The 14,617-nt window shown below is 43.3% G+C and overlaps 1 protein-coding gene across 3 annotated transcripts in view; it reads right to left on the bottom strand.

Moving 5' to 3' along the window:
* Nucleotides 1-14,617, bottom strand: part of LOC135541363 (proto-oncogene tyrosine-protein kinase Src-like) — a 39,128-nt gene that overhangs the window by 11,463 nt on the left and 13,048 nt on the right. For 2 of the 3 annotated variants that reach the window (XM_064967548.1, XM_064967549.1), the window contains 5 exons: nucleotides 8,775-8,874; nucleotides 5,936-5,953; nucleotides 5,378-5,476; nucleotides 2,880-2,983; nucleotides 2,287-2,436 (listed from right to left, as the gene is read on the bottom strand). In XM_064967548.1, coding sequence (XP_064823620.1) covers nucleotides 2,287-2,436; nucleotides 2,880-2,983; nucleotides 5,378-5,476; nucleotides 5,936-5,953; nucleotides 8,775-8,874 — 471 coding nt within the window. The remainder of the gene's footprint in view (nucleotides 1-2,286; nucleotides 2,437-2,879; nucleotides 2,984-5,377; nucleotides 5,477-5,935; nucleotides 5,954-8,774; nucleotides 8,875-14,617) is intronic. The other variant, XM_064967550.1, reaches the window with a different exon arrangement.

Raw genomic sequence — 14,617 nt, forward strand, 5'->3', positions numbered from 1 at the left:
TGTTTCCTCCGACACATTGGTGCGGCTGGCTTCCGGGTTAAGCGAGCAGTGTGTCAAGAAGCAGTGCGGCTTGTCAGTTTCGTGTTTTGGCGCACGCATGACCCTTGACCTTTGTCTCTCCCGAGTCCGTATGGGAGTTGCAGCGATGGGCAAGACTAACTACCAATTGGATACCATGAAATTGGGGAGAAAAAGGGGTAAAAAGTTTCAAATGAAGACGTGTGTTCAATATTCTTATTGAGTTATTCTGTCTGTGTCATCTGTATTCTGTTTCACTTTGATGTATTATTGACAAAGACACTGCATACCATGTAACAAACATTATAGATTTAAAATATACAGTTGGGTCGGAAATGATTGACAGCCTTGATAAAAATGAGCAAAAATCACAATACAAAATAAATAATTCAAATACTCAGCTATATTGTTTGCAAAAAACCTTGGGAATTATATTTTTTAATACAATTGATCATAGAAAAATATTTTGTTTAACATATAAACAATACCTCCCCTTGAAAGAATTACAAAACTGAGCCTTTTTCTAAAATGTTTAATGAGGTTGGAGAACACATTTGGAGGGATCTTGGACCATTACGCCATACAGAATCTTTCCAGAACCTTGATAGTCTGTACCTCTTCAATCCAAACCACAGGTTTTCAATGGGGTTCAAGTCCGGAGACAGGTAGCCATTGCACTTTACACTAATTGGAAACGGTTGTGAAACAGAGCGCCTGAATTGCTCAAACCATGCCCTTGACTTTACACCATATTACAGTACATGAACAAATAAACACCAAAACATTCCCTTCAAGTTTGGTGTTACTGGCTGTATAATAATCATGCTTGTAAGCATCTATTAACATATAAGGTGCTAATGATATGCTTATAATACGTTCCTCACCGTGACAGTAACATACCAGGGGGTTACTCACCGTGACAGTAACATACCTGGGGGTTACTCACCGTGACAGTAACATACCAGGGGGTTACTCACTGTGACAGTAACATACCAGAGTTTACTCACTGTGACAGTAACATACCAGGGGGTTACTCACCGTGACAGTAACATACCAGGGGGTTACTCACTGTGACAGTAACACACCAGGGGGTTACTCACCGTGACAGTAACACACCAGGGGGTTACTCACTGTGACAGTAACATACCTGGGGGTTACTCACCGTGACAGTAACATACCAGGGGGTTACTCACCGTGACAGTAACATACCAGGGGGTTACTCACCGTGACAGTAACATACCTGGGGGTTACTCACCGTGACAGTAACATACCAGGGGGTTACTCACTGTGACAGTAACATACCAGAGTTTACTCACCGTGACAGTAACATACCAGGGGGTTACTCACTGTGACAGTAACATACCAGGGGGTTACTCACCGTGACAGTAACATACCAGGGGGTTACTCACTGTGACAGTAACATACCAGAGTTTACTCACCGTGACAGTAACATACCAGGGGGTTACTCACCGTGACAGTAACATACCAGGGGGTTACTCACCATGACAGTAACATACCAGGGGGTTACTCACCGTGACAGTAACATACCAGGGGGTTACTCACCGCGACAGTAACATACCAGGGGGTTACTCACTGTGACAGTAACATACCAGGGGGTTACTCACTGTGACAGTAACATACCAGAGTTTACTCACTGTGACAGTAACATACCAGGGGGTTACTCACGGTGACAGTAACATACCAGGGGTTACTCACTGTGACAGTAACATACCAGGGGGTTACTCACTGTGACAGTAACATACCAGGGGTTACTCACTGTGACAGTAACATACCAGGGGGTTACTCACTGTGACAGTAACATACCAGGGGGTTACTCACTGTGACAGTAACATACCAGAGTTTACTCACCGTGACAGTAACATACCAGGGGGTTACTCACTGTGACAGTAACATACCAGGGGGTTACTCACTGTGACAGTAACATACCAGGGGTTACTCACTGTGACAGTAACATACCAGGGGTTACTCACTGTGACAGTAACATACCAGGGGTTACTCACTGTGACAGTAACATACCAGGGGTTACTCACCGTGACAGTAACATACCAGGGGGTTACTCACCGTGACAGTAACATACCAGAGGGTTACTCACTGCGACAGTAATAGACCAGCTGGTTACTCACTGCGACAGTAATAGACCAGCTCGTTACTCACTGCGACAGTAATAGACCAGCTGGTTACTCACTGCGACAGTAACAGACCAGCTGGTTACTCTCCGCGACAGTAATAGACGAGCGGTTTACTCACTATGATAGTGGTAGACCAGCTGCTGCAGGCTGCTGAACTGGGTGCGTGAGGTGATGTAGAAACCACCGCTGTCTAGCTTGCGTATCTTGTAATGTTTGACGTTGAGACCTTTGGTGTTGTCGTAGTCCAACACAGACAGGCAGTAGGCTCCTGTGCAGAAAAATAGAATTACAAAATCATTTGACACATTGTCTGCATCATCTCTATGCTTCTGTGTGGAAGGAGTAATGTGTGGGTCAAAACCAGTTAACTTCAAGTTTGAATGGATCACCTAGACATCTATAGTAGTCATTCTCCAATTAAGCTAGTTATGCATCTAGTGTTCCACACTACACACATTAGCACACTGCATGTTCACAGCATAAACTACACCACATGACCTCATTACCCTCAAACTCAACTCTGGACCTACAAGTCAGTTTCACTGCATTTGTGTCATTGTTTGGGGGAGAGGGACAAAGTGCCTCTTCAACCGTTTGGTGGGTTCATTCCGTGTTCAAATTTACTACTTCAACAAGGAATTTGACAATAATCTAACAGTGCTTCTACTCCACGTCTAAAATGTCTGTCGCTCTCTGAGAGGTTCTTCTCACCCTTGGTGGTCTCGCTCTCTCGGACCAGGAAGGTGCCTCGTCGGTTCTGTAAACTCAAAAGGAGCCTCTCTGAGTCGCGCCGAGTTATTTTCCCAAAATACCACCTGTGAAAGTGGGCCAGAGTGAGTGAGAAAGAACAGTGAGAACCTGCCACTGAGCAAAGTGGCATTGCACTCGAAAAGCATAGTTGGGTCACGTATTCAGACCTCAAACAAAGTGTCACGTCGCCAAGTCCACATTCCAGTGGTATTGTGTCGATCCAGCTTTATTAGCACATACATTTTGTGGGGAAATCATGCAGTGCTTATCTTTTCCAACATATTTTTGATTGTGGCATATACAGTGCCTTGCGAAAGTATTCGGCCCCCTTGAACTTTGCGACCTTTTGCCACATTTCAGGCTTCAAACATAAAGACATAAAACTGTATTTTTTTGAATCAACAACAAGTGGGACACAATCATGAAGTGGAACGACATTTATTGGATATTTTCAAACTTTTTTAACAAATCAAAAACTGAAAAATTGGCCGTGCAAAATTATTCAGCCCCCTTAAGTTAATACTTTGTAGCGCCACCTTTTGCTGCGATGACAGCTGTAAGTCGCTTGGGGTATGTCTCTATCAGTTTTGCACATCGAGAGACTGAAATGTTTTCCCATTCCTCCTTGCAAAACAGCTCGAGCTCAATAAGGTTGGATGGAGAGCATTTGTGAACAGCAGTTTTCAGTTCTTTCCACAGATTCTCGATTGGATTCAGGTCTGGACTTTGACTTGGCCATTCTAACACCTGGATATGTTTATTTTTGAACCATTCCATTGTAGATTTTGCTTTATGTTTTGGATCATTGTCTTGTTGGAAGACAAATCTCCATCCCAGTCTCAGGTCTTTTGCAGACTCCATCAGGTTTCCTTCCAGAATGGTCCTGTATTTGGCTCCATCCATCTTCCCATCAATTTTAACCATCTTCCCTGTCCCTGCTGAAGAAAAGCAGGCCCAAACCATGATGCTGCCACCACCATGTTTGACAGTGGGGATGGTATGTTCAATTGTGATGAGCTGTGTTGCTTTTACGCCAAACATAACATTTTGCATTGTTGCCAAAAAGTTCAATTTTGGTTTCATCTGACCAGAGCACCTTCTTCCACATGTTTGGTGTGTCTCCCAGGTGGCTTGTGGCAAACTTTAAACAACACTTTTTATGGATATCTTTAAGAAATGGCTTTCTTCTTGCCACTCTTTCATAAAGGCCAGATTTGTGCAATATACGACTGATTGTTGTCCTATGGACAGTCTCCCACCTCAGCTGTAGATCTCTGCAGTTCATCCAGAGTGATCATGGGCCTCTTGGCTGCATCTCTGATCAATCTTCTCCTTGTATGAGCGGAAGGTTTAGAGGGACGGCCAGGTCTTGGTAGATTTGCAGTGGTCTGATACTCCTTCCATTTCAATATTATCGCTTGCACAGTGCTCCTTGGGATGTTTAAAGCTTGGGAAATCTTTTTGTATCCAAATCCGGCTTTAAACTTCTTCACAACAGTATCTTGGACCTGCCTGGTGTGTTCCTTGTTCTTCATGATGCTCTCTGCGCTTTTAACGGACCTCTGAGACTATCACAGTGCAGGTGCATTTATACGGAGACTTGATTACACACAGGTGGATTGTATTGATCATCATTAGTCATTTAGGTCAACATTGGAACATTCAGAGATCCTCACTGAACTTCTGGAGAGAGTTTGCTGCACTGAAAGTAAAGGGGCTGAATAATTTTGCACGCCCAATTTTTCAGTTTTTGATTTGTTAAAAAAGTATATCCAATTGAAATATCCAATAAATGTCGTTCCACTTCATGATTGTGTCCCACTTGTTGTTGATTCTTCACAAAAAAATACAGTTTTATATCTTTATGTTTGAAGCCTGAAATGTGGCAAAAGGTTGCAAAGTTCAAGGGGGCCGAATACTTTCGCAAGGCACTGTAGGTGGATCTACAAAACAGATGGTCTGGGACATGGAGTTATGCCATCAGAAGGCCACTTTTGAGAAATGAAAATGCCTAACAAACTGTGATTTTGGAGGGAAACTGTCCCTTTAATATCCTTATGGAGCACCACTGAAGTCCATCTGAAGTACATCTGAGGTACATCTGAGACCAGGGTATTTTACTATCCAGATGGGTTTGTCCATAATCATACATCTTAGAGAAAGTTTGGCCAATGTTATTAAAGCTGGACGCCATGCTGCTTCTTCTAGGGTTGCAACATTCTAGTAACAAAATTCCCAGGTTTTTCCAGAAATTCTGGTTGGAGGATTCCACATTTCTTTCTGATTCCAGGAATCTACCAACCAAAATGTCTGGAAAATCTGGGAATACAGGCAAAGTTACCAGCAACCCTAGCTCCATCTCAGCATTCTAAACCCACGGCGGTTTAAAAAAAAGTCTACATTTTATAACTCGATAAAAACAGGAAAGATGGAGATGAAAAAAAAAAAAGTTGATATACTCTTCTGCTTGAATGGAGTCAGAGGGGGCCACATAGTTGCTGGGGATGTAACCGCTTTCTCCGGTAGTCAGAGACCGAGCCAGCCACCAGTCCCCTTCCCTGCAGCGAGACAGAGGAGAGAAGGAGGTGATGACAGGGTTATTGACTTGGACAACCAGAAGCCCTCCCTGGGTTCATTCAGAATACTAACTGGTCACTCACATCAGATAGACACATTTGACCGTGGTTGAAGCCTAAAAACAGCCCTGGGAGTAAACTAGTGGAGGACACTGTGTGCTCACACCATGACATTCATAGGATCAAAAAAGATCTTAACCTCTCTTGACTAAATAATAATTTTAAAAACAGGGAAACCAAGTGAAACAAAACAATGACAAAACGTACTTCACACACTGTCATTTTGCCTTTGAGTTCATAAGCACAAATGGTTTGGTTTGTTGTAGGTTGAGCTGACACATATCACCTCAGTGCACACTGAGGAAAAACGGGGTTGATCGGGAAGAGGAAAGGTGATGAGAAGTTAAGACAGGGTGGATCAGAAAGGATTAGTTCACTGACCTGAAGCTGTACTTTCTCCTAAGAGAAACCATGAAGCATGAGAGAGGGAAATAACAGACAGCAGAGAACATCAAAAACACACAGAAAGAAATGCAGCAAACAGCAGAGCACACAAGACCAGACCATAGAACAGTAGCATCAACTAACGGTGGGCACACTGTGTGTGTGTGTGTGTGATTATTATATATACACTCGCAGTTGAAGTAAGAAGTTCACATACACCTGAGCCAAATACATTTAAAATCACTTTTTCACAATTCCTGACATTTAATCCAAGTAAAAATTATCTGTCTTGTTTCAGGATCACCACTTTATTTTAAGAATATGAAATGTCAGAATAATAGTAGAGAGAATTATTTATTTCAGCTTTTATTTCTTTCATCACATTCCCAATTGGTCAGAAGTTTACATACACTCAATTAGTATTTGGTGGCATTGCCTTTAAAATTATTTAACTTGGGTCAAACGTTTTGAGTATTCTTCCACAAGCTTCCCACAATAAGTTGGGTGAATTTTGGCCCATTCCTCCTGACAGAGATGGTGTAACTGAGTCAGGTTTGTAGGCCTCCTTTCTCGCACACTTTCAGTTCTGCCCACAAATTTTCTATAGGATTGAGGTCAGGGCTTTGTGATGGCCACTCCAATACCTTGACCTTGTTGTCCTTTAGCCATTTTGCCACAACTTTGGAAGTATGCTTGGGGTCATTGTCCATTTGGAAGACCCATTTGCGACCAAGCTTTAACTTGGTCAAGACTGATGTCTTGAGATGTTGCTTTAATATATCCACATCCTTTTCCCCCCCTCATGATGCCATCTACTTTGTGAAGTGCACCAGTCCCACCTGCAGCAAAGGACCCCCAGAACATGATGCTGCTACCCCAGTGCTTCACGTTTGGGATGGTGTTCTTCGGCTTGCAAGCCTCCCCCTTTGTCCTCCAAACATAATGATGGTCATTATGGCCAAACAGTTCTATTTTTGTTTCATCAGACCAGAGGACATTTCTCCAAAAAGTACGATCTTTGTCCCCATGTGCAGTTGCAAACCGTAGTCTGGCTTTTTTATGGCGGTTTTGGAGCAGTAGCTTTTTCCTTGCTGAGCGGCCTTTCAGGCTATGTCGAAATAGGACTTGTTTTACTCTGGATATAGATACTTTTGTACCCGTTTCCTCCAGCATCTTCACAAGGTCCTTTGCTGTTGTTCTGGGATTGATTGGCATTTTTCACACCAAAGTACTTTCATCTCTTGGAGACAGAACGCGTCTCCTTCCTGAGCGGTATGACGGCTGCATGGTCCCATGGTGGTTATACTTGTGTACTATTGTTTGTACAGAGGAACGTGGTACCTTCAGGCATTTGGAAATTGCTCCAAGGATGAACCAGACTTGTGGATGTCTACAATTTCTTCTGAGGTCTTAGCTGATTTCTTTTGATTTTCCCATGATGTCAAGCAAAGAGTCACTGAGTTTGAAGGTAGCGGAGTCAATCACCACCTTCAGGAGACACCTGAAACCCCACCTCTTCAAGGAATACCTAGGATAGGATAAAGCAATACAAATGATTTCATTGCACTATTGTAAAGTGGCTGTTCCACTGATGTCAGAAGGTGAATTCACCAATTTGTAAGTCGCTCTGGATAAGAGCGTCTGCTAAATGACTTAAATGTAAATGTAAATGTAGGCCTTGAAATACATCCACAGGTACACCTCCAATTGACTCAAATTAGATCAATTAGCCTATCAGAAGCTTCTAAAGCCATGACATCATTTTCTGGAATGTTCCAAGCTGTTTAAAGGCCCAGTCAACTTAGTGTATGTAAACGTCTGACCCACTGGAATTGTGATACAGTGAATTATAAGTGAAATAATCTGTCTGTAAACAACTGTTGGAAAAATTACTTCCTAACCGACTTGCCAAAACTATAGTTTGTTCACAAGAAATTTGTGGAGTGGTTGAAAAACTAGTTTTAATGACTCCAACCTCAGTGTATGTAAACATCCGACTTCAACCGAATGTGTGTGTTGTGTGTGTGTGTGTGTGTGTGTGTGTGTGTGTGTGTGTGTGTGTGTGTGTGTGTGTGTGTGTGTGTGTGTGTGTGTGTGTGTGTGTGTGTGTGTGTGTGTGTGTGTGTGTGTGTGTGTAAAACAGGCAGAGACCATCCTGTACCTAGCTCCCACATAGCCTGACCTGAAATGTATGTTTTGAAACGGTGCATTTTAAAATGTCTTCCTATAGTGAGCTGTGAACCGACTTCCAGTAATCCAACTCTGTTGTATCTAAATAGGTTCATTGGGTGACATATCTGGGTATGAAGTATTCCCTCCTGTTGCATCCAAAATACCCAGTGATGGAACAAAGACTTTTTGGAAACAAACTGGCTTGTGTCTGTCAGAGTGATGCTTTTGGAAAGGACAAACTTGAACTATTAGACCCAATCAACAGTAGAAGGGCTAGAATCAGGATTGCGTTCATTAGGACACGCAACAGAAAACATTTTTACAGCAGTAGTGCCTCGCTGTTTCAGTTTGTTTTCTTTTGTTTGGTGCCTAATGAACATGACCTGACAAGGTTGCCCTTGTAAGATCTGAAAACATTAGTAGTAATGTTGTACACAGCAGATGGGGCGACAGAAAGGGGACAGACAGTGTTGTTTGGCTAACGAGGAATTATGAATAAGTCAGCACTCACTGTGACTGTGTGTGTACAGTGTGCATGCTTGTGTGTCCACACGGTGTGTGTTTGGGTTTGTCTTCGTCTGGATGAGTGTGTGTGTCTAGGTGAGAGTACATGGCGGACATGTAGTATCTAAACAGGGAGACGATGGAGTGGGCATCTCCTTACGTGTTGTTGATGATCTGCAGCCGCTCGCCTTTCTTGAAGGTCAGGTCTGAGGCAGTCCGTGATTCATAGTCATAGAGTGCCACAAATGTAGTGACACCTCCTACAGGATGGACACACACACACACACACACACACACACACACACACACACACACACACATGTTAGAGATAGGAGAGTTTTGGGCTAGCAAACATGCAGCTGAGGATTGGCATCTCTCAAGGCAAAGTACAGTATCCTCTTTTTGTAATACATTATATTCATATAGAACTACGAGTACCTTCAGAGTGTATTCAGACCTCTTGATATTTTCCATACTTTGTTACGTTACAGGCTTATTCTAAAATTGATTAAATTATATTTTTTCCTCAATCTACACACAATACCCCATACTGACAAAGTGAAAAACAGAAAGACCTTATTTACATAAGTATTCAGACCCTTTACTATGAGACTCGAAATTGAGCTCAGGTGCATCCTGTTTCCATTGATCATCCTTGAGATGTTTCTACAACTTGACTGGAGTCCACTTGTGGTATATTCAATTGATTGGACATGACTTGGAGAGGAACACACACATACACACACACTCACACACACACCTATATTAGGTCCCACAGTTAACAGTGCATGTCAGAGCAAAAACCAAGTCATGAGATTGAGGGAATTGCCCGTAGAGCTCAGAGACAGGATTGTGCCGAGGCACAGATCTGGGGAAGGGTACCAAAACATTTCTGCAGCATTGAAGGTTTCTAAGAACACAGTGGCCTACATCACTCTTAAATGGAAGAAGTTTGCAACCACCAAGACTATTCCTAGAGCTGGCCGCCCGCCCAAATTGAGCAATCGGGGGAGAAGGGCCTTGGTCAGGGAGGTGACCAAGAACCCGATGGTCACTCTGACAGAGCTCCAGACTTCCTCTGTGGAGATGGGAGAACCTTCCAGAAGGGCAACCATCTCTGTAGCACTCCACCAATCAGGCCTTTCTTTATGGTAGAGTGGTCATGGCGGAAGCCACTCCTCAGTAAAAAGGCACATGACAGCCCACTTGGAGTTTGCCAAAAGGCACCTAAAGGACCCTTAGACCATGAGAAACAAGATGCTCTGTTCTGATGAAATGCTTGGCCTGAATGCCAAGCGTCGCGTCTGAAGGTAACCTGGCACCATCCCTACAATGAAGCATGGCGGTGGCAGCAACATGCTGTGGGGAGGTTTTTCAGCGGCACGGACTGGGAGACTAGTTAGGATTGAGGGAAAGATGAACGGAGCAAAGTACAGAGAGATCCTTGATGAAAACCTGCTCCAGAGTGTTCAGGACCTCAGACTGGGACGAACGTTCACATTCCAATAGGACAACTACCCTAAGCACACAGCCAAGGAGTGGCTTCGAGACAAGTCTCTGAATGTCCTTGAGTAGCCCAGCCAGATCCCAGACTTGAACCTGATTGTGCATTTCTGGAGAGACCTGAAAATAGCTGTATAGCGACACTCCCCATCTAGCCTGACAGAGCTTGATAGGATCTGCAGAGAAGAATGGGAGAAACTACTGACATAGGCAGTAGGATAATCAGCTCTGTTGCCAACACTTAAATATTTGTCTCATTTCATTTCAATTGAATGTTTTGGCATTCACATCTTAGGATATTACATTGTTGGCTTTTGCACCCTGCAAAATAAAAACAACTACGGGAAAATTTGGGCTGTCTAATCCAATGCACATTTCCTGGAAAGAGATACCGGCATTGACATTAGGGCTGCCTAATGTCCTAGACGGTCACAACATCTATAGTTTCTCAGCTTTCCCTTTATAACGAGCACCTGGTTTGGACCGGGGAATCTTTGATTGGTTAATTAGACACCGGGGGGGGACTCGAGCCAGAAGAAAATCACAGAATGAAAGTGCAACCAATCACTTTACAGGAGACGCAAAATAACAATTGACCATCTGGTCTAGACACACTATAGTGTCATGTCAGGTCTGTGAGAGTCTTCAAAGTCAGACGGAAGACGGGCTTGGCACTCCTGGAGACGGGCTTGGCACTCCTTGGAGACGGGCTTGGCACTCCCTGGAGACAGGCTTGGCACTCCCTGGAGACGGGCTTGGCATTCCCTGGAGACGGGCTTGGCACTCCTGGAGACGGGCTTGGCACTCCCTGGAGACGGGCTTGGCACTCCCTGGAGACGGGCTTGGCACTACCTGGAGACGGGCTTGGCACTCCAAGCAGATGTAGCCTTAAAGAAGGTTTTTCCATGATCATACCATTCCCATCTCAACAAAACGTGTATGTTTTTCAGTCTTCACAAAAATCTAACTTAGTACATTATATTTATTGTAATTCAATAGTCACTTTCAACAGATGCTGCAAATACATCAGCGGAGGCTGGTGGGATGAGCTATAGGAGGACGGGCTCATTGGAATGGAATAAATGGAATGGTTTTTGAGAGAAAGGTACCCCCGTTTCCTCTTCCTAACCTGCGCCAATAGAAGTAGTCTACACAAACCGCCAGTACACTAGAAGGTGCTGAAAAAGAATAAAACACACGTCGGTCCAGAAAGCACACTATATTACAACTATAGAATAAAGCTAGGGGAAATAAAATGTGTTCACTGATTGCTGACAGCGTACTCGTTTATAGTTACTTCACCTTCTCGTCATAGTGCACCAACTTATAAAAACTGGTATTATAATAATATTACTGTAATTTATCCAAAGTAATTTATCCAAAGCAACCTAAAGTCATGTGTTCATACATTTGTTATGTATAGGTGGCCCGGGGAGTCAAAGCCACTATCCAGGCATTGCAAGAGCCATTCTCTACCAACTTAGCTACAGAGGACTAGACATACCGAATCAGGCAGTTAGCCACAAATCCCGGGTGCTCGGTGATAAACCCCTGAATCCCCTCCTTGTAGTTGTTGCAGACTGCAGAACTTTGGCAGCACTTGCTTCCTTGCTCTGTCGCCATCAGAATGCAGTTGCCACATGAGAACATGTCTGAATGTGATCACACTGCTGTTTGTGTCAATTACTTAAATTTTAAGCAAGACAGACGATATACACTTAACGTTAATAGCCAAATGGAAAGCTTTACCATCATAGGCAATCAGCATTGTGATAGTAGCTAAAACAAACAAACATTCACATATTGGACATCATAGCTGATATTCAGGTGGTTGGGCACTGCAGTTAACTGCCTGGCTAGCTAACTATATTGGGGCGGCAGTGTAGCCTAGTGGTTAGAGCGTTGGACTAGTAACCGGAAGGTTGCAAGTTCAAATTCCCAAGCTGACAAGGTACAACTCTGTCGTTCTGCCCCTGAACAGGCAGTTAACCCAATGTTCCTAGGCCGTCATCGAAAATAAGAATTTGTTCTTAACTGACTTGCCTAGTTAAATAAAGGTAAAAAAATACCAATCATCAGTAGGACCACTGTGTTGTGGCTGTTTGTGTCCTATTCTGACCTTGTTGAGGTCCTGGGGTTCTCCTCCTAGGCTTGTACCAGTGGGGGCTGCTGAGGGGAGGATGGCTCATAATAAATGGCTGAAACGGGGAAAATGGAAGGGCATCAAACACATGGAAATCATTTATTTGATACCGTTCCACCTATTCCGATCCAGTCATTACCACGAGCCCGTTCTCCCCAATTAAGGTGCCACCAACCTCCTGTGGGTTGTACATATATAGCTGAACAACCTGGCTATTTATAATCATGGTTAACCCAGAACTAAAATACTGCGTAATTTGGTCAGCTGTGTGATTTACACTGAACAAAAATATAAAATACTCCTCTTCAACGGAAGTGCAAGGTTGCTGGATGTTGGCGGGAATGGAACATGCTGTCGGATACGTCAATCCAGAGCATCCCAAACATGCTCATTGGGTGACATGTCTGGTCCTGCAGGTCCTGGAAGAACTGGGACATTTTTAACTACCAGGAATTGTGTACAGATCCTTGCCACATGGGGCTGTGTATTATCATGCTGAAACATGAGGTGATGGCGGCAGATGAATGGCACGACAATGGGCCTCAAAATCTCGTCACAGTATTTCTGTGCATTCAAATTGCCATCGATAAAATGCAATTGTGTTCGTTGCTCATAGCTTATGCCTGCCCATACCATAACCCCACCATGGGGCACTCTGTTCACAATGTTGTTATCAGCAAACAGATGGGTTTCTGACCATCTCAGGGAAATTCTTTGGTTGTGCAAACCCACAGTTTTCATCAACTGTCCGGGTGGCTGGTCTCAGGTGATCCCGTAGGTGAAGAAGCCAGATGTGGAGAACCTGGGCTGACGTGGTTACACGTGGTCTGCTGTTGCGAAGCCGGTTGGACGTACTGCTAAATTCTCTAAAATGACTTTAGAGGAAGCTTATGGTAGAGAAATAAACATTAAACTATCTGGCAACAGCTCTGGTGGACATTCCTGCAAACAGAATGCCAATTGCAAGCTTGCTCAAAACTTCAGACATATGTGGCATTGTGTTGTGTGACAAAACTGCACATTTTAGATTGGCCTTTTATTGTCCCCTGCACAAGATGCACCTGTGTAATGATCATGCAGTTTAATCAGCTTCTTGATATGACACACCCGTCAGATTATCTTTGCTCACCACCAGGGATGTAAACAAATTTGTGTCAAAAATTTGAGAGAAATAAGCTTTATGTGTGTATGGAACATTTCTGGGATCTTTCATTTCAGCTCATGAAACATGGGACCAACACTACATGTGTTTATATTTTTGTTATATATATACACACACACTACAATTCAAAAGTTTGGGGTAACTTTGAAATGTCCTTGTTTTTGAAAGAAAAGCTCGTTTTTGTCCATTAAAATAACTTAAAATTGATCAGAAATTGGGTGTAGACATTGTTAATGACTATTGTAGCTGGAAACAGCAGATTGTTTTAATGGAATATCTACATAGGGGTACAGCGGCCCATTATCAGCAACCATCACTCCTGTATTCCAATGGCACGTTGTGTTAGCTAATCCAAGTTCATCATTTTAAAAGGCTAATTGATCATTAGAAAACCCTTTTGCAATTATGTTAGCACAGCTGAAAACTGTTGTTCTGTTAAAGAAGCAATAAAACTGGCATTCTTTAGACTATTTGAGTATCTGGAGCATCAGCATTTGTGGGTTCGATTACAGGCTTAAAATGGCAAGAAACAATGACCTTTCTCCTGAAACACGTCAGTCTATTCTTGTTCTGAGAAATTAAGGCTATTCCATGCGAGAAATTGCCAAGAAACAGAAGATCTCGTACAACGCTGTGTACTACTCCCTTCACAGAACAGAGCAAACTGGCTCTAACCAGAATAGAAAGAGTGGGAGGCCCCAGTGCACAACTGAGCAAGAGGAAAAGTACATTAGAGTGTCTAGTTTGAGAAACAGACGCCTCACAAGTCCTCAGATGGCAGCTTCATTAAATAGTACAAGCAAAACACCAGTCTCAATGTCAACGGTCAAGAGGCGATTCTGGGATGCAGGCCTTCTAGGCAGAGTTCCTCTGTCCAGTGTCTGTGTTCTTTTGCCCAACTTAATATTTTATTTTTATTGGCCAGTCTGAGACATGGCTTTTTTTTGCAACTCTGCCTAGAAGGCCAGCATCCCGGAGTCACCGCTTCACTGTTGACGTTGAGACTTGTGTTTTGCTCCATCTACAGTATACATTTCCCACTCCAACCAAAGGCTAAATGACTCCAGTGTGTTCTCCTCACGACATACAGTGGCAAGAAAAAGTATTTAAACCCTTCGGAATTACCTGGATTTCTGCATAAACTGGTCATCAAATTTTATCTGAACTTCATCGACGTCACAACAATAGACAAACA

Source organism: Oncorhynchus masou, chromosome 6 (genome assembly GCF_036934945.1).
Source record: "Oncorhynchus masou masou isolate Uvic2021 chromosome 6, UVic_Omas_1.1, whole genome shotgun sequence".
Taxonomy (NCBI): Eukaryota; Metazoa; Chordata; class Actinopteri; order Salmoniformes; family Salmonidae; genus Oncorhynchus; species Oncorhynchus masou.